At 28.2% G+C, this 14348-nt stretch overlaps 1 protein-coding gene across 5 annotated transcripts; it reads right to left on the reverse strand.

Moving 5' to 3' along the window:
- Nucleotides 1-559: 559 nt before the first annotated feature.
- LOC135927646 (uncharacterized) lies at nucleotides 560-13142 on the reverse strand. 5 transcript variants are annotated; one of them, XM_065463772.1, is made up of 13 exons: nucleotides 13059-13141; nucleotides 12967-13016; nucleotides 12781-12922; nucleotides 10757-10845; nucleotides 10285-10504; nucleotides 7867-8039; nucleotides 5888-6211; nucleotides 4870-5155; nucleotides 3479-4640; nucleotides 2138-2908; nucleotides 1807-1909; nucleotides 1132-1394; nucleotides 560-733 (listed from the first exon to the last, which is right to left on the reverse strand). In XM_065463772.1, exons 1-13 carry the CDS (start codon nucleotides 13110-13112, stop codon nucleotides 606-608), a joined length of 3765 nt encoding a protein of 1254 aa, XP_065319844.1. In that variant the 5' UTR covers nucleotides 13113-13141; the 3' UTR covers nucleotides 560-605. The 5 variants fall into 5 exon arrangements, 4 of the variants coding, with proteins under 4 accessions (XP_065319844.1, XP_065319846.1, XP_065319845.1 ...); XM_065463774.1 differs by having other exon boundaries at nucleotides 597-733; nucleotides 1132-1252; XM_065463773.1 differs by having other exon boundaries at nucleotides 708-846; nucleotides 13059-13142.
- Between the last annotated feature and the right edge of the window lie 1206 nt (nucleotides 13143-14348).

Raw genomic sequence — 14348 nt, forward strand, 5'->3', positions numbered from 1 at the left:
TCACGCTCGAGTTTTTAACCTTGCCATAATTCTGAAAAGGCTGAATTAAAATAAATCTTTAAAAGTTTTTTATATAACTAAAAGATCGTGGTGCTAAAATGCTCTAAAAGCGTCTTTAAAATAAATTAACATCTTCCTACATTTTTTTTTAGTTTTAAAAATTATGCTGCACGAAAAAAAATAAGATGGTTGTTTTTTTTATTGAAGCAAAATCATTAATCTGGTGCTTGGCAAATAGTTCAGTGAAGAAAATCTAAAATTCTTTTTTTAAGGTAAAATCTATTAATAGTTTTCTTTAAATATTATAAGCGGTTACATCGCTAAAACTTTTTTTTACGCAGTCGAGTTTTTAAAAAAAAATTATAATTTATTCTTTTATGTTGCAGTCAACCATATACTATGATTGACACACCTTCAGATAATTCAGATATAGATGGAGCTAATAACAAAAAAAATGTGAATTCTTTATTAAATACTATTTTTTTATACAATAAAATAATATATAAATGTTTTACATTTATTATATTATAAAATAAATATAATAATTTATTTGATTGCATAGAGTTAATATTTAATACAGACAAATAAAAAATAGTTTACATTATTTATATTAATTTAGAAAAAAGGCATTGGCACCCACATCCAGTCGGACATTCATTATTCCGCGAAAACCATTTTTGAAAATGAGATAAGTGCCCCCCATGATTACATCTAAGGCAAAAATTAGCCAAACCTATTTAATAAAAAATGTGTTAGTTTAATATGAGATGTCCTTGTTGGCAACGTCATGCGTGTGAATTTGCTCATGTCTACACTTTATAACGCGATACATGATATTTTGATCTTCTATTATATTATTTTAAAAGTTTATAAAAATAAACCTTTTTAATAATATGGTCGGAAGTGTTTAAATAGCCTCCAGGGCGCTCAAAAAAATTGGGCAAACATATTCAAATTCCCTTTTCATGAGCTGTTTTTCCCCATGGGGATTATTATGTATCGCCTCCACCCCTTTCAATCTTTAAATATTAAAGTTAAATAGAATTTATGAATATGATCAAGTGATATGGTCGCAGCAGGTTTATCGAGCAAAAGTTAAATATAAATCCTTATAAAAATGAAAATACGTACCTCTTACCGATAATCTACAAATCGAACAAATAGGGTTCCCACGAAGACATTGCTCGCGACGATTGACATGTTGAATGTTTGAATTACAGGACAAATCGGTAATATTTGTGAGTGAAGATGTCTTAGAAAAAATATTAATTCGTTTATATATGTAAGCTCTTTGAACGTAGAGTCCCTGAGAATATAATATATCGGAATAGAGGTCCATACATCCAAAAAATTGGATTAATAAACTTTTATTTAGCCGTGTTAATGGTTGAAAACTTTGGGTAAATATTAAATAAATATCAATGTATATAATGTGTTTTATATGGTTTATATTAAAAAAATATGAAAGCTCTAAAACTTGTTATAACTATTTATGATGATTAACAAAAAAAATTTTAATTAAAAATGTGCATAATATTTGGCAAACCCTTTCAAATTCTAATGAAAATTTGTATGAAGGTTATTATATAATATATTAATAATAGGGGGCCAAAAAGTGCTATAAATTTTTGTCCCCTTTTTCAATAGAAAAAAAATACATTAGAAATAAATAAAATTGATAAAATATCTATAATTAGTTTACTTTAAACGTGTATAACAGATACAGGAGTTTTTTAAAATACATTAAAAGATGTTTGATGTAATTTTCCTGTTTAAATTATTCATATCATATAATTACTATTATACTTATTATTGGCTGGTAAATCATAGGTTAAGGTGTCGGATAGACTCGTGATCATTAAAGGTTTTGAGCTTGATACAAATGGTATCACGTTATGACTTTGAGGTGCTAACATTCATAGCAATAATTTAACATTATGATACATTATAGATATTTTATACTCAAATTACGATTCAAGAATTTGCTCAAATCAAATAATAATTAGTTAAATGTTTTTACCATGAAATTTGAATTCATTCTCATAATATAAATGAGAGAAAGAATTCAATTTCATTGAAGAAAAAAAACCTTATAAAAACTTATTTATTTTTTAAAATGAATTGTGTATATTAGTACCAGCATTTTTGTCTGAATCTGTTTCAAGCTCAACTGGATAATTTTTTTGAACAATGATATGGTCTTTTGTTAAATTTTCCCAACTGCAAGGCCTAATAAAAGAAATGTTTTGATTTTCGATCAACCCATAACAAGGCGTCTGATTATTTGTAACTTTGTTTTCATCTTGATTATGATAATTCGTATTAAATACATGAGTTATCAAAAATATGACCATACGCGCCATATTTCGAACATCCTTGATTTGGGCAAGGTAGGGCAATAACCATTTTTCAAGCAATATTAATAACGATTGATAATCGTGGGTTTTGTAAAAGGCGTTTAGGTATAGAAGCATCCAAAATTTTCGAATCATTTTGTTGGTCTGGATGTTGGCATTACTATTACTGAGCCTTTTTGTATTTATTATAACACTATCATTGGCGTTGCATGCGTCAACCCCATCTGCATTGAGGAGACGATCTGTAAAGAGGATAGAAAGATATTCTGAAACATTTAGGGAATCGGTTGAATTAGAAACTAGAGAATCTTCCAATCGGTAAATAACAACCATATTATTTACAGCTCTATCGGATTTTTCGTCTTTTGACTCTAAATTTTGGTTATCATATGTATTATCATAGGATTCGCCTGAGTTTTTATTGAAACTATGCCAAACTGATACGGCTCTGGGAATGAGTTTATTATTATCGTTACCGATAATATCTAGTGAAGGATTGCTAACGGAGAGCGTCGATGATGTATTGTGACGAAAAAAACATACTAGAAAATCTATTGTTAAAAAAAACATTACTAAAACAATTTTATTGGAATGACATCTGTTCAAAAGAAAATCAAATTCTAATAAATTAGTTCAACAATACAATAATACATGATGTTGATTTCAAATACACTAGAATAATGCCCTCTAATCTCTTTCGATGATTAAAATGTAAAATAATCCAATTATATAATGGTTACTGGCTATACAGTAATGTCAGTAAAATGAGGCTATTGGGGACTCCAGCCCCCTAAAAATTATCGATATAAATAGCAAAAAATTTAAAACACATTGGTTTTTTAAACATTTATAAATGTGAGCACTTATTGAGCTCCGCCAATCCGAAAACTCTAGTGACGGCCTCTGTGACTATTACCCCACCCCTCCCGAGATTTTAATTAAGTAATTGATTTATACCCGCTCTCCCATGTTAGAGGGCTCTGCACTAGGATGTAATAAATCTGTCCTTTGCATTTCAATCAAATGGTGTCAAATCATTTTTAACTTTTAAAAGATTGAAAAATTTGATCTTAATTTACAAAACTAAATAAATTATTAGCAATATATTTTTTTCAAAAAACTTGATCCAGAAAATGAAGCACCACACGTTCTAGGGAAAGGTATAGAATCAGGATAATTGAACTTTTTGTCATTGCGTTCTTCGTAAGCTGGCGACGTTTGGTAAGAACAATCAAAATTATTTTCATTGTTGTGTTCTTTTTTGTCATTCCTTTCATCAAACTGATGAGAGAAATTCTGCTCTGTGCTATCATTATTAAGATGTAAACCTTCATTTTTAAGAAGACTTGATTCACGCTGAATATGAGATTGATTGGCTGCTTTAATATTATTATTATCTACTACCTTAAAGGGGAAAAAATTAAAATTAGTGTCGGTAAATTGATTAGATAGTATTTTATGGGCTAATCGTAAACAAGGAGCTAAACAAGGCAGACCCCTTCTGATACTATTCTCAGCGTGAGAACTAAGGGCACGCGATATTTTAGGTAAGTCAAATTTCTTGATATCCATATCGTCCTCGAGAGCGATGTAAAATTGTGGTAGTACTCTCAATTTGAAATTGGACTCCGACAATGGCGTAACTTTCTTCAATTTGGGAAATACGACTTTAATTTTAAAAGAACAGTGACTCTTTTGTTGATTCGTACGAGTCTCCGAATCGACGGTATTAGGTGCAAGAATTCTAAAAATAAATAGGGATTGATCGAGGGAATGAGTCTTAGTTAAAAGTTTGATGGACTCAATTTCGTTTGATTTTTTGACATCCAATGTTTGAACCCGTTTATCGGATACTCGATTATCGGGTCTTTGAAATAAGTTAGAATCGATTCGATTTCTCGTGCTATATCTATCCTCTACATCCTTCCCATAATGCAGGGTTTTATCATTAGACGGCACTTCGGTAAATTTACTGATAAAGGGGCCATTAAAATTTGATTCTTGGTCGAAATCATTTGCGTCATATCCATCGGGTTCAAAAGTGTCACCTGATTTGACTTTCAAGTCCGACCCGAACTGACGCCATTTTGTACGGTCTTTAGATAAAAGCTGAGTCGGAGTCAGTAATGGTATATTCTCAGGGTATACATTTTTCGTATTATTTTTCATTTTTTGATGAAATTGATTTTCCATAACCAATACTTCTTCTACTGATGATTGGTGGTCGCTATTAACTGTGACGGCGGATTTATCGACGTTAGAAATTTGGCCTTGACTAAAAAACTTGTTATTTCATTTTTATAAAATATAATGAATTATTAATGATTAATGACAATCCTACCTCTTAGTATTGTAGACTACAAACGAATACTATATAAATTCATTTAACATTTTTTTTTCTTACAAATTTTTAAACCTCTCAATTTTTCTATAAAAATAAATAAGACCTATGCAGTACGGCGACACATAAGTCTAGTAATAAAAAAAACAAAAATACAAAATGGCAAGAAACTTCGGCTAATTGAGGCATCAAAGACCATATTCTTAAGCATCGATCCCGGCCCCAAGCTAATAACTCGTGAGTGACTAGGGAAGAATCGAATATTAAATCACTCTCTTCATTTTTCTCTTCACTAATAGTTCTCAATGCTTGAGAAGTTGCCGATATCTTTCGATCAATAATTCTGAAATTGAAGTCTATGATGCAATCACGGGAACCCACGAAACGATGTATAGGCTGTTGGATGGAAGGGATGGGGTAATTGAAAAGCGAGGTAAGATGATTGTATTTGTCTAAACTAAAAAGTGGGAGTAGGGGGGGGGGGGGGTTAAAATAAATATACATTTTAAGACTCTCAAGAACAATAGTAGTTTCGGTTTAATTATTAATATGATATCAAAGGAGAAATTTTAATGCCTAATTCAATTTTTTTTTTAAATCATCGTTCTCAAAATAACTTGATATCAAAAAACATATTTTCAACAAACAATTCCATCCAAATAAGAGGAAATAATTAACTCAAAACTAATAAAGTGCACGTCATGATATTTTATGCTAATTTTAATAATCTTTACTTTTAAGTGGTTTTATAATGCATGTTGATTTTAATCCATTCATAAATTATTAATCATAATCAAGATAGTCGATTTTCGGTTAAAAATAGGTCTAATATTTTTTTAAGTGATTCTAATTTTTTTTATCAAGCCTACCATATTAAAAAAACCGGTTCCATCTATGTAATATACTATATATATATGTGTTCTATGTAGTATAGTATAGTTTAGTGAAGTAAAAGTAGAGATTATATTATTTTAGAAACTATGTTCTTTTATAGAGTATTTTACCAAAAAATATGTTGTTATATTTTTTGAAGCAATTTATATTTGATAGTTTTTTTTTAACTGTAAATATGTGTAAGGGATCATTCACATCACAACAAACACGATTTTGTTAGCCCCTAACTCAATTTGGACCAACAGTGCAATAATTAAACGATAAAATTTATATAAATTATTAGGATAAAGAATACCTCAGGTAAAAGAAAGAATCGTCATCATCTTCCCAATTAAATTTATTATTGTGGAGAGAATGTTTAAATTTAGTTTTCCTTGAATTTTTAGGGTAACTTTGACGATAACCCTTGCTGCCAATCTCATCGCCGTTATGTGGTTTGTTGTTCTGTCCGAGATCCCAAAGACTCAAGTGATTGTTCGAAAATTTTGCGTTGACATTCAAGCTCGAATGGGAAAAGTTGTTTACAGGAATGGTCATTAGACCTCTGTTCCATCCATTCACAAATCGTGCCTTTCTCGCAGGTACTGTTAGATTATAAGAGCCACTCGTAGTCCAAGAACTAAAATATATTCGTAAAAATTATAATCACAAATAATATTAGAATTAATAATATTTATTAAAGTGATCTTATACAATTTCTATACCTCTAATATCGTATACTTACAAATTTTATAGCATTTATATTTAATTATTTTATATTTAAATCTTTAAAAGAAATTATATTTACTATGTCTGGGGTTCTATTTCTAATTATTTTTTCCGAAATAAAAAAAAGGGATGTATGGAAAAATTATTTTTGTTGATTATAAAAATTAAAATTATCTTATGTTGATAAAATCAAAAATATAAATAAGTAAGGATAAAAAATAAGTTATTTTTTTGTAAAAAAATAAAATTTGAAACATGAACTTTATTAAATTTAATTAAAATTTAATTTATCAAGTTAGTTAGTTAAACACGGATACTTTTTATATAAAGTTTGGAATTAATATGCTGCAAATAAATTCTGCTATATTGAATAGTCCTTTAGCCGATAAATGGCATGACTTTGGATCCAGAAATAAAATTCAAGTGTTGCAATTTAACACACATCATAGATGGCAGTCCAATAGACCCCTAAAAAGGATAATGCAGATTTCACGTCCATTATTCTAGGAGAAAATTTGAGGTCCATCATTCTGGAAAACGTTAAGTATTCATCAACCAACCAGGCAAAGTACATGTCAAGCGGCCCAGGGAACTAAATCAATCCTCCGATCTTAACGAGAAATGGGGAGATCTTCGCTAGAAGAATAACGGGTTCCGTCCTGGCGGAATTGACAGCAACTTTAAAGGATAATAATACCGATGATAATTCTCAAGTTGTTGAAGTTATATCGGGTGACTTGGAAGATATATTACTAAATGATTCAGAACAATAAATAATGCTGCATTTGTAATTTAGTATAGCGTTTATATTATTAATTATTAGTAATAGGCATATAGTTTTATTAAATATATATGTAGCCATTATAATTCATAATTGTTAAATTTTACCTCTGGGAAAAAGGGGAGATGTCGTATAATTATATCGTAATTTAAATATAATTTATTTTATTGATTTATATAAAAAATAATCGATTTATAAAAAAATTATATATTTATTTTATTTTGATGTTTTGTTTTTTAGTTTTAAATAAAAATAAAATTTGTAAAAGAAAAAAGAATTGTCACATAAAAATACTAACTAGAAAAAATAATTAGAAAACACCAAACATATAAAATATACTTTTTCTAAAAAATTAGAATATAAAATAACTTGATATAAATGCTATAAAATTTATATGCGATATTTGAAATTTTAAACCCAACCCAGATTGGAAAAAATGACGTTTCCAGTCCGACCCGGATTTTTATTTTTGATAATTATATGACCCAAGCTAAAAAATTTTAAATTTCGTTCATTTGAATAATTATGGCTGCATTTTGTAAATTGTTTAAAAGGAAATTGAAAAAAGAGTAGTAAATGAATATTAAGATAAATTTTAGATTTATCTCTTAAAACATTAACGCTCCATTATATGATTTTCGGACTAATTGTTTTAATTTTTTTTAATAAAATCGGCCCAGCTGTTTTATTTTTACGGTCAGGTCAGTATACCCGACCCGCGACTTGGTCCGGGCCTGCAAATCTCTGTGAAATATTAAAGCTATATAATATTTTAAATCGTAAACCAAGAACTTGCCACTGGTCGCCATGTTTTCAATTTGGCGTCTTGACCGGCTGAAACTAATAAGTGCTGATCATCACCATTTTGATTTTGAGAATGACTATTTGGGCAGTACCAATCCAGAGAATTAATGGCGGAAGAGTGTGCCGGTATAAAATGGAGAGGACATTTCGGTTTCTATAAAAGAAAAGAAGATTAAGTTAAAGATTTATGTGAAAACAAGAGCATGTGACTACCATTATTTTCATTAATAAGATAGCGGTACTCTGAGTGTATATATAAACCAGGTGTATTTAAATCATTAATTTTTTTGATTTAAATCAGATTATTTTACGGGTGAAATTTTACATGACCCAATATTATAGTTAAATATTGTTACAATTCATTCAAAATTTATGCATTTTTTATGATAATAAATATTAGATTTATTACTTTTATTAATTTATAAAATTTTCTAAAAGTTTACCAAAATTTTAATATAAATTTATTCTTAGGAGTAAAACGTTTCTTATTCATTTATGAAGGACATAAAGAGACGTTATTTGGAATCCTTTTAATAAGAGGCATTCCATGCCGGACATAAATAAAAAGAACATAGTTGGGTAATTACTATATTCTTAGCCGCTTAAGCCAGCTAAAATACGGTTAAACCGAGTTTTTAGCCGAAAACTTATCATTTTAACCTCGGGGTTTCTTAAAAATATAACAGCTCAAATTTGGGTTAATATGAATTAAAATGCATTAATATTAATGAATTTTCTCCGGCACGCGCCTGAGCTTGAGCCAAATTAGCCAACATTTAGCCACTATTAAACAAGAGACATTATCTAGAATTCTTTTCCATGTCCAAATCGATCAAAAAATTTGATTTTAGGACGACCACTTTCGATTTTATTTAGATTAGGCATATCAAAATCATCAAAAGAATATTTTAATATTATTTCAATTATGAAATTTTATAAACACTTAAAATAATAATCTTCAAAATAAACAAATATTATGTGAATTGTACAAATCTTTTTTGGCTTTATAGGGTATCAGCAGACGATTTAAATGAAAGTTACGTTATTTTATGTTTTAAATTTTGTCAATGTTTTTTTAAATAAGAAAAAAGGATAATACCGTATTATTTGACCAGAACATTCGCTCCTGAGGAAGAGCGTAATACCCATCATAAATATTTTGAGCATTGGAATAATAAACTAAGCAACTCCATAAGATTTGCATCATGTGATATTGATTAACTAAAAGAAAATTGAAATCATCATCGAAAAAATAAAGAAAATAATTGTGAAGGAATTTTCCGGTTAAATGTTAAGCGATCGAATTTGTATCTCTTCTTTTCTAATTGGAGAAGAAAAAGATGCCTCTTTTTAATTCGACGAAATTTCTCATAACTAATAGCCTTATTATAGTCATCACAATGTATTTCAATTTATCCTACTATATCAGGAAGATTCAAATTTTTGTCACTGAATACTGATTTGCCGTGGAAGTAGGATAAAAAATCGCGATTATTTTATAAAAAATTTTTGATCAAATTTTGATTTTAAAGATCATATAAAATAATCCTTTAACTATATCTTAGAAAGAATTAACTCATGAGACAAAGTTATTTATCTAACATACATATAAAACTAAAAAAAATTGTACTTATCAAATTTATTCATAAATCATTGTTAAATTAGCATTTAGAAATATTGAATAGGTTTCCCATCTCAAATAGCTCACAATTCTGACCCCTTGGGATTGGGTATAATTTTGTATGCAAACTAAAATATGCATAGCTAAAGCAGTGTTCACCAGAAAACCTGGGGTGATTAAAAAAATTCTGAACCTGAACTCTCTTTTTAAATGTCTAAAAACCCGAACTAAATTCGGAAAATTTTTTAAACCTGGGTTCAATCGGGTTCAGTGAATTTTCATTTATATCATATATTAAAATATTTGTTCATATTTTCAATTTATTTAAATTTAAACGGTATAAATCCAATGATTAGATTTGACAGGAGAAATTACTTAAAAAAGAACCAACGATTGCAGAGAAAAGTATTGGAACGATAATTATTGGATTTGACGATTTTAAATGATAAGAAGGAAAATATTTTGCATTTTTGGAATTCTTTAATTAAAACTTATATGCAAAATATAGTTACAAAAATATTGGAATAAGAAGCAAATAATTATTCAAAACAATTCGGATAACCTAATGCATTCATTTTGCAGGATAAAACAAAAATAACAACTTTTTAAAATCTTTTTCGAAATCTATTTTCAAAATTTTATCTAAAAATATTAAGGTCCACCGCGTTATTACTTTCCACTTTATCACTCAAAGGTTAATAATGAGAGTCATGTATCCATTACCTTACCGACCATTGTCACTTAAAATTTATATATAACATTAAATTTAAACATATACCCTTATATCCCATATATGTATATCGGTTTCATGAGCACTAGCAATAACGTTAAAATCATGTTTGCTCCATTTACATTGAGAAGCGGGAGTTATAGAATTAAGAGTGTTGACGGGTTTATTGAAATTTCCGGATAAGCATCTTATATCCCATATATGGCAATAGTTGTCCATGGAACTTGTTATGAATAAATTAGGATCTAAGTCGCATTTATCCACGTCGCTTCATACATATTGATATTATATAATTGTTAAACGAATGTGATATAATATGTTTACAAGTATAATTAATTCGGCTTAATCTACAGGGGCATGCCGAAGATAATCTGATAAGCATTGAGGCAATTCTGCTTTTTTCGAAGTTCAACTATATCATCGAAAAAAATTAAATATTCCCGCTATGAACGGAGCTTAGCCTTTTTTTTAGCAGGCTAAAAATAGGGAAACCACCCAACTATACAACTTGTAATAAAACCTGATAATCCTGGAATGTCTTTGTATTTGAGCGATTTCTTTCAATTGCAAATCTTCCGTTATTCTATATAAGATGGCAATGTGATCGCACTAGATATGAAAAAAGGAAGTTATATATGTGATTAATATTTGTGTAAATAATAATGGAAATAATTATTAATTTTTATAATTTATTTTTTTTAATATTATACATTATAATCGATAACTAACTAACTAATTAATATTTATTTTATTTAATAAACGACTTTTAAAAAAATCTGACTTAAAAAGATACTCTAGTTTCCGCTTTTAACGTTTCCCGTATTTTACGTTAATATAGATTTCCTTGAAAAACATTAAATATGGGCTTGATGTAGACCCGATTTAGGGGGCAGGATAAAATTTCTCAAGAATAAACAATAAGTTTTCTGTTTTTTATTTGGTGATCTTAAATCTGGGATTAAGGTGCATGCATACTTATATATTCATTATTATTTTCTTTAATAATTTTTAATCGATTTTCCTGTTGTTGAGATCTTCAATCGATTTCTGTTTTAGTAAGATTAACCCAAAAAGACGAATTTCTTTTTGAATAAGTAGAAATAGGAATTGCTAGTAAAATGTCACTTCTATTAAAGGCAAGGTAGGCAAAGCTCATTCCACTAACTTCAGGTTGAAATCTAATTTTTACTTACTGCTTTTCACATAATTTACTATTAATGCCACTTCTATTTATGAAATTTATGATATCACTTGAAATATTTTATCAGCACTTTGTAAAAAGTCGAATTTTTGTATTATATCATACTTCAATAAATTCACTAACAGTAAGATGCTCCCCTTCATATTGGGGATTCAATAAAAGTAGTATTGTGATCACACGTGTTTATATTATTTTTCCTTTTTTCAAGCATATTTTAATTTTTTTATTCAGATTTTGACCAGATCAAATACTCCTCCAGTCTATTGGCTGGCCAATTGACTGACTTGCCAATGCTGGTCACATCTTCCATGGCAGGGGAAAAGGGGAGTAAAGCACAAGATCTTCCTTGAAATTGAGATAGTTTGTGAAAACACTACTAACATTGGAACATAGGGTAGAGGGGAAGGTAGTAAAGAGGGCAAATCTATATTTCCTTTTTGACGAATTTTTCCTTTTTTTGTTAATTTTTTGATTTGATGATTTGGTAGAGGGGGGGGGGGGAGAATTATTAGGTATATTTTCCCTTGAACTTTAGATACACTTATACAGACCTAACCTGGTCATGTTTTTAAAAAATAATTTTGTGTTTTTTAAATGGTTTCTCTGGAAAATTTTAAATATAGTCATTCTATAAAAAGAATATTAACTTTTACTGATTTTTTAAAAAATTATTGTTTATTATGACATATTGTACACATTATTTGAGAGGAGACAGGGAGAAAATTTTTTATTAGCTTAAAATGATACCTTTATAAAAACAAAAATTTCTGTAGTAGGAATGTCCCTATGCCTAAATTTTAGCTATGCATATGCATCAATGGCTTAGGGTAATTTAAAATACCTATAGTTCCTAGCAATAAAACACAATATATTTTTACTTTATTTTAATTGTTAAAATAAAGTATTAAAATATAGTTATCATGTAATATAGGCAGATTTAAAATGTTAAGGCAGAAACTCATGGTAAAAAGCATTATAAAAAATTTTTACTATTCGTCTTCAACTCAAATATGTTTGTTATGCTAGTGATTGTGAGGAGCACTTTGATATAATTATTTATATTTTATATACCCTCCACTTTAATAAAGTGTTTGCTTTGCCCTTTCTTTACCCTTCAATGTTAGATTCCCTAATTGCTCATACATTAGCTAATAATTTCTTTAAATAATGATTAGAATCAAAATTTTCTGAAAAATCATTTTATAAGAGAAGTATAATGCTAGAATTATTTTTTATAACACACAAAAAAATTGTGGGGAGTTGGAATTCAACCATGTCCCTGTTAAAGATAAGCGTATAGCAAAGGATTATTTATCTAAAGAATATATTATAATATTTTTAACTGTTTTGACAAAAGTTGTCAGTGTTGCATCTCCCATACATAAAATAGTGTTTATATCCCACTTTTCTTGGCAATGATACTGTTTTATTAACGCGGTAGATGCTGTAAGTTGGTTAACATCAATTAATGATATAGATTGAGGCCTATTTTATTCTGATATTATATAAATATTACTCATAATAATTACCCAGATAAAATTGCAATACTAGATTTAAGATTCAAGCAAAAAGCTGTGGCCTAATAAGGTTCTTAGCAAAACATAATAATACTATAAAAAACCTTAATATCAGGAAATTCAAACACAACTTTGTTGAAGGTATGTGAAGATATCATTATATTAAATCATATGGCATGGTGAATATACTGGATCTACCATAATGAGGCCATCTCAAACAATGTCAATTAACAAATTAGTCAGGATCGATAACAGCTGTTAATTACCGAAAACCCCTAACCTTAAACTATAGTTGGAATGAGATATAATAATACATTCTAATAAAATTATTGATAATTTATTATTTAAATGACTTGCAGAAAAATGAATGAAAAATCTTTTTAATGTAACGGAGATATTTTATAACTGTTACATGTGCTGAATAATGATAACAACCGTTAACTTTTTTGAGGTAAAACTTAAATAGTTTATTTTTTCCTTGAGTATTAAGTTACATTTTTAAAAACCCTTCTCGTAAATATTATTTTAGGTTATTAAAAAATTTGTCTTTCCAAACCCCCCCCCCTTACCCCAAAATATACTATAAACTATTATTTAAAAGAAATATAAATAAAGTTAATAATATTTAAAATTAACGAGAATGCTATAATTCAAAATTTTTAGAAAAAAAAAATTAACCCAAAATTATTTTTATAAAAATATAATAGCCAAAGTTCGACAATAAATGAATAAAGATCTCAAATAAAAACTGCGGAAACTCCACCTAATAGCTCCACTAAAGAAAAATCCTTAAAAATTGGGGAGAGGGGGCTATAATTTTTAAAATTTCCTATAAATCTAACCTTTTTTTTTATTCCTTTGGGTTGTATTTTTTTAAAAATAGTTATTTAGCTCCTACGACGATTCCTTTTCCGTGTTTTGATATAAGGATCTGGAATCCACTCCAATATTGAAGGTTCGTTAATATTTATGTATAAATTAAAAATTATTTACACTTAAATTTTTCGATTATATTCCAATAAAACTCTTAATATAAAAACCCATTTGACTCGATATTACTGTAGAATAAAGTATCCACACAGATAAGGATTTTTTAAATTTTTCTTTTAGATAATCTTAATAATTTAATATTCTTAAATATCGGTCAATTAATAAAAAAAAGTTTATTAGTAAAAGGACAAGAAGGACCTTATAAAAACATATCCCAATTTATCATTTCTTTCAAAATTTATTTATTACCCTAGCAAACTCCTATTAAAAGTTCACCTTTGCCTCTAATGTTATTAAATAGACTCTCCTAACAGTAGTAAAAATTCAATGGGCCTGAAAATTAATTTTTTTACAAGATTGCTCGTTTTGCTTGAAAATTTTGTCTTTCCTTTTTAGAGTTGGCT

This window comes from Gordionus sp. m RMFG-2023, chromosome 3, assembly GCF_954871325.1.
Source record: "Gordionus sp. m RMFG-2023 chromosome 3, tfGorSpeb1-WG-v2, whole genome shotgun sequence".
In the NCBI taxonomy this organism is placed as follows: Eukaryota; Metazoa; Nematomorpha; class Gordioida; order Chordodea; family Parachordodidae; genus Gordionus; species Gordionus sp. m RMFG-2023.

Bases quoted from the DNA above. Each gene is read 5' to 3' on its own strand.
- LOC135927646 (XM_065463772.1), bottom strand. From the start codon at position 13,112: ATGATATCTTCACATACCTTCAACAAAGTTGTGTTTGAATTTCCTGAT. The intron at 8,040-10,284 runs GTATATGTTTAA...TTTCTTTTATAG, and splicing joins TACATATATGGGATATAAGG to AAACCGAAATGTCCTCTCCA. The intron at 6,212-7,866 runs GTTTACGATTTA...AATATATTTTAG, and splicing joins CGACCAGTGGCAAGTTCTTG to TTCTTGGACTACGAGTGGCT.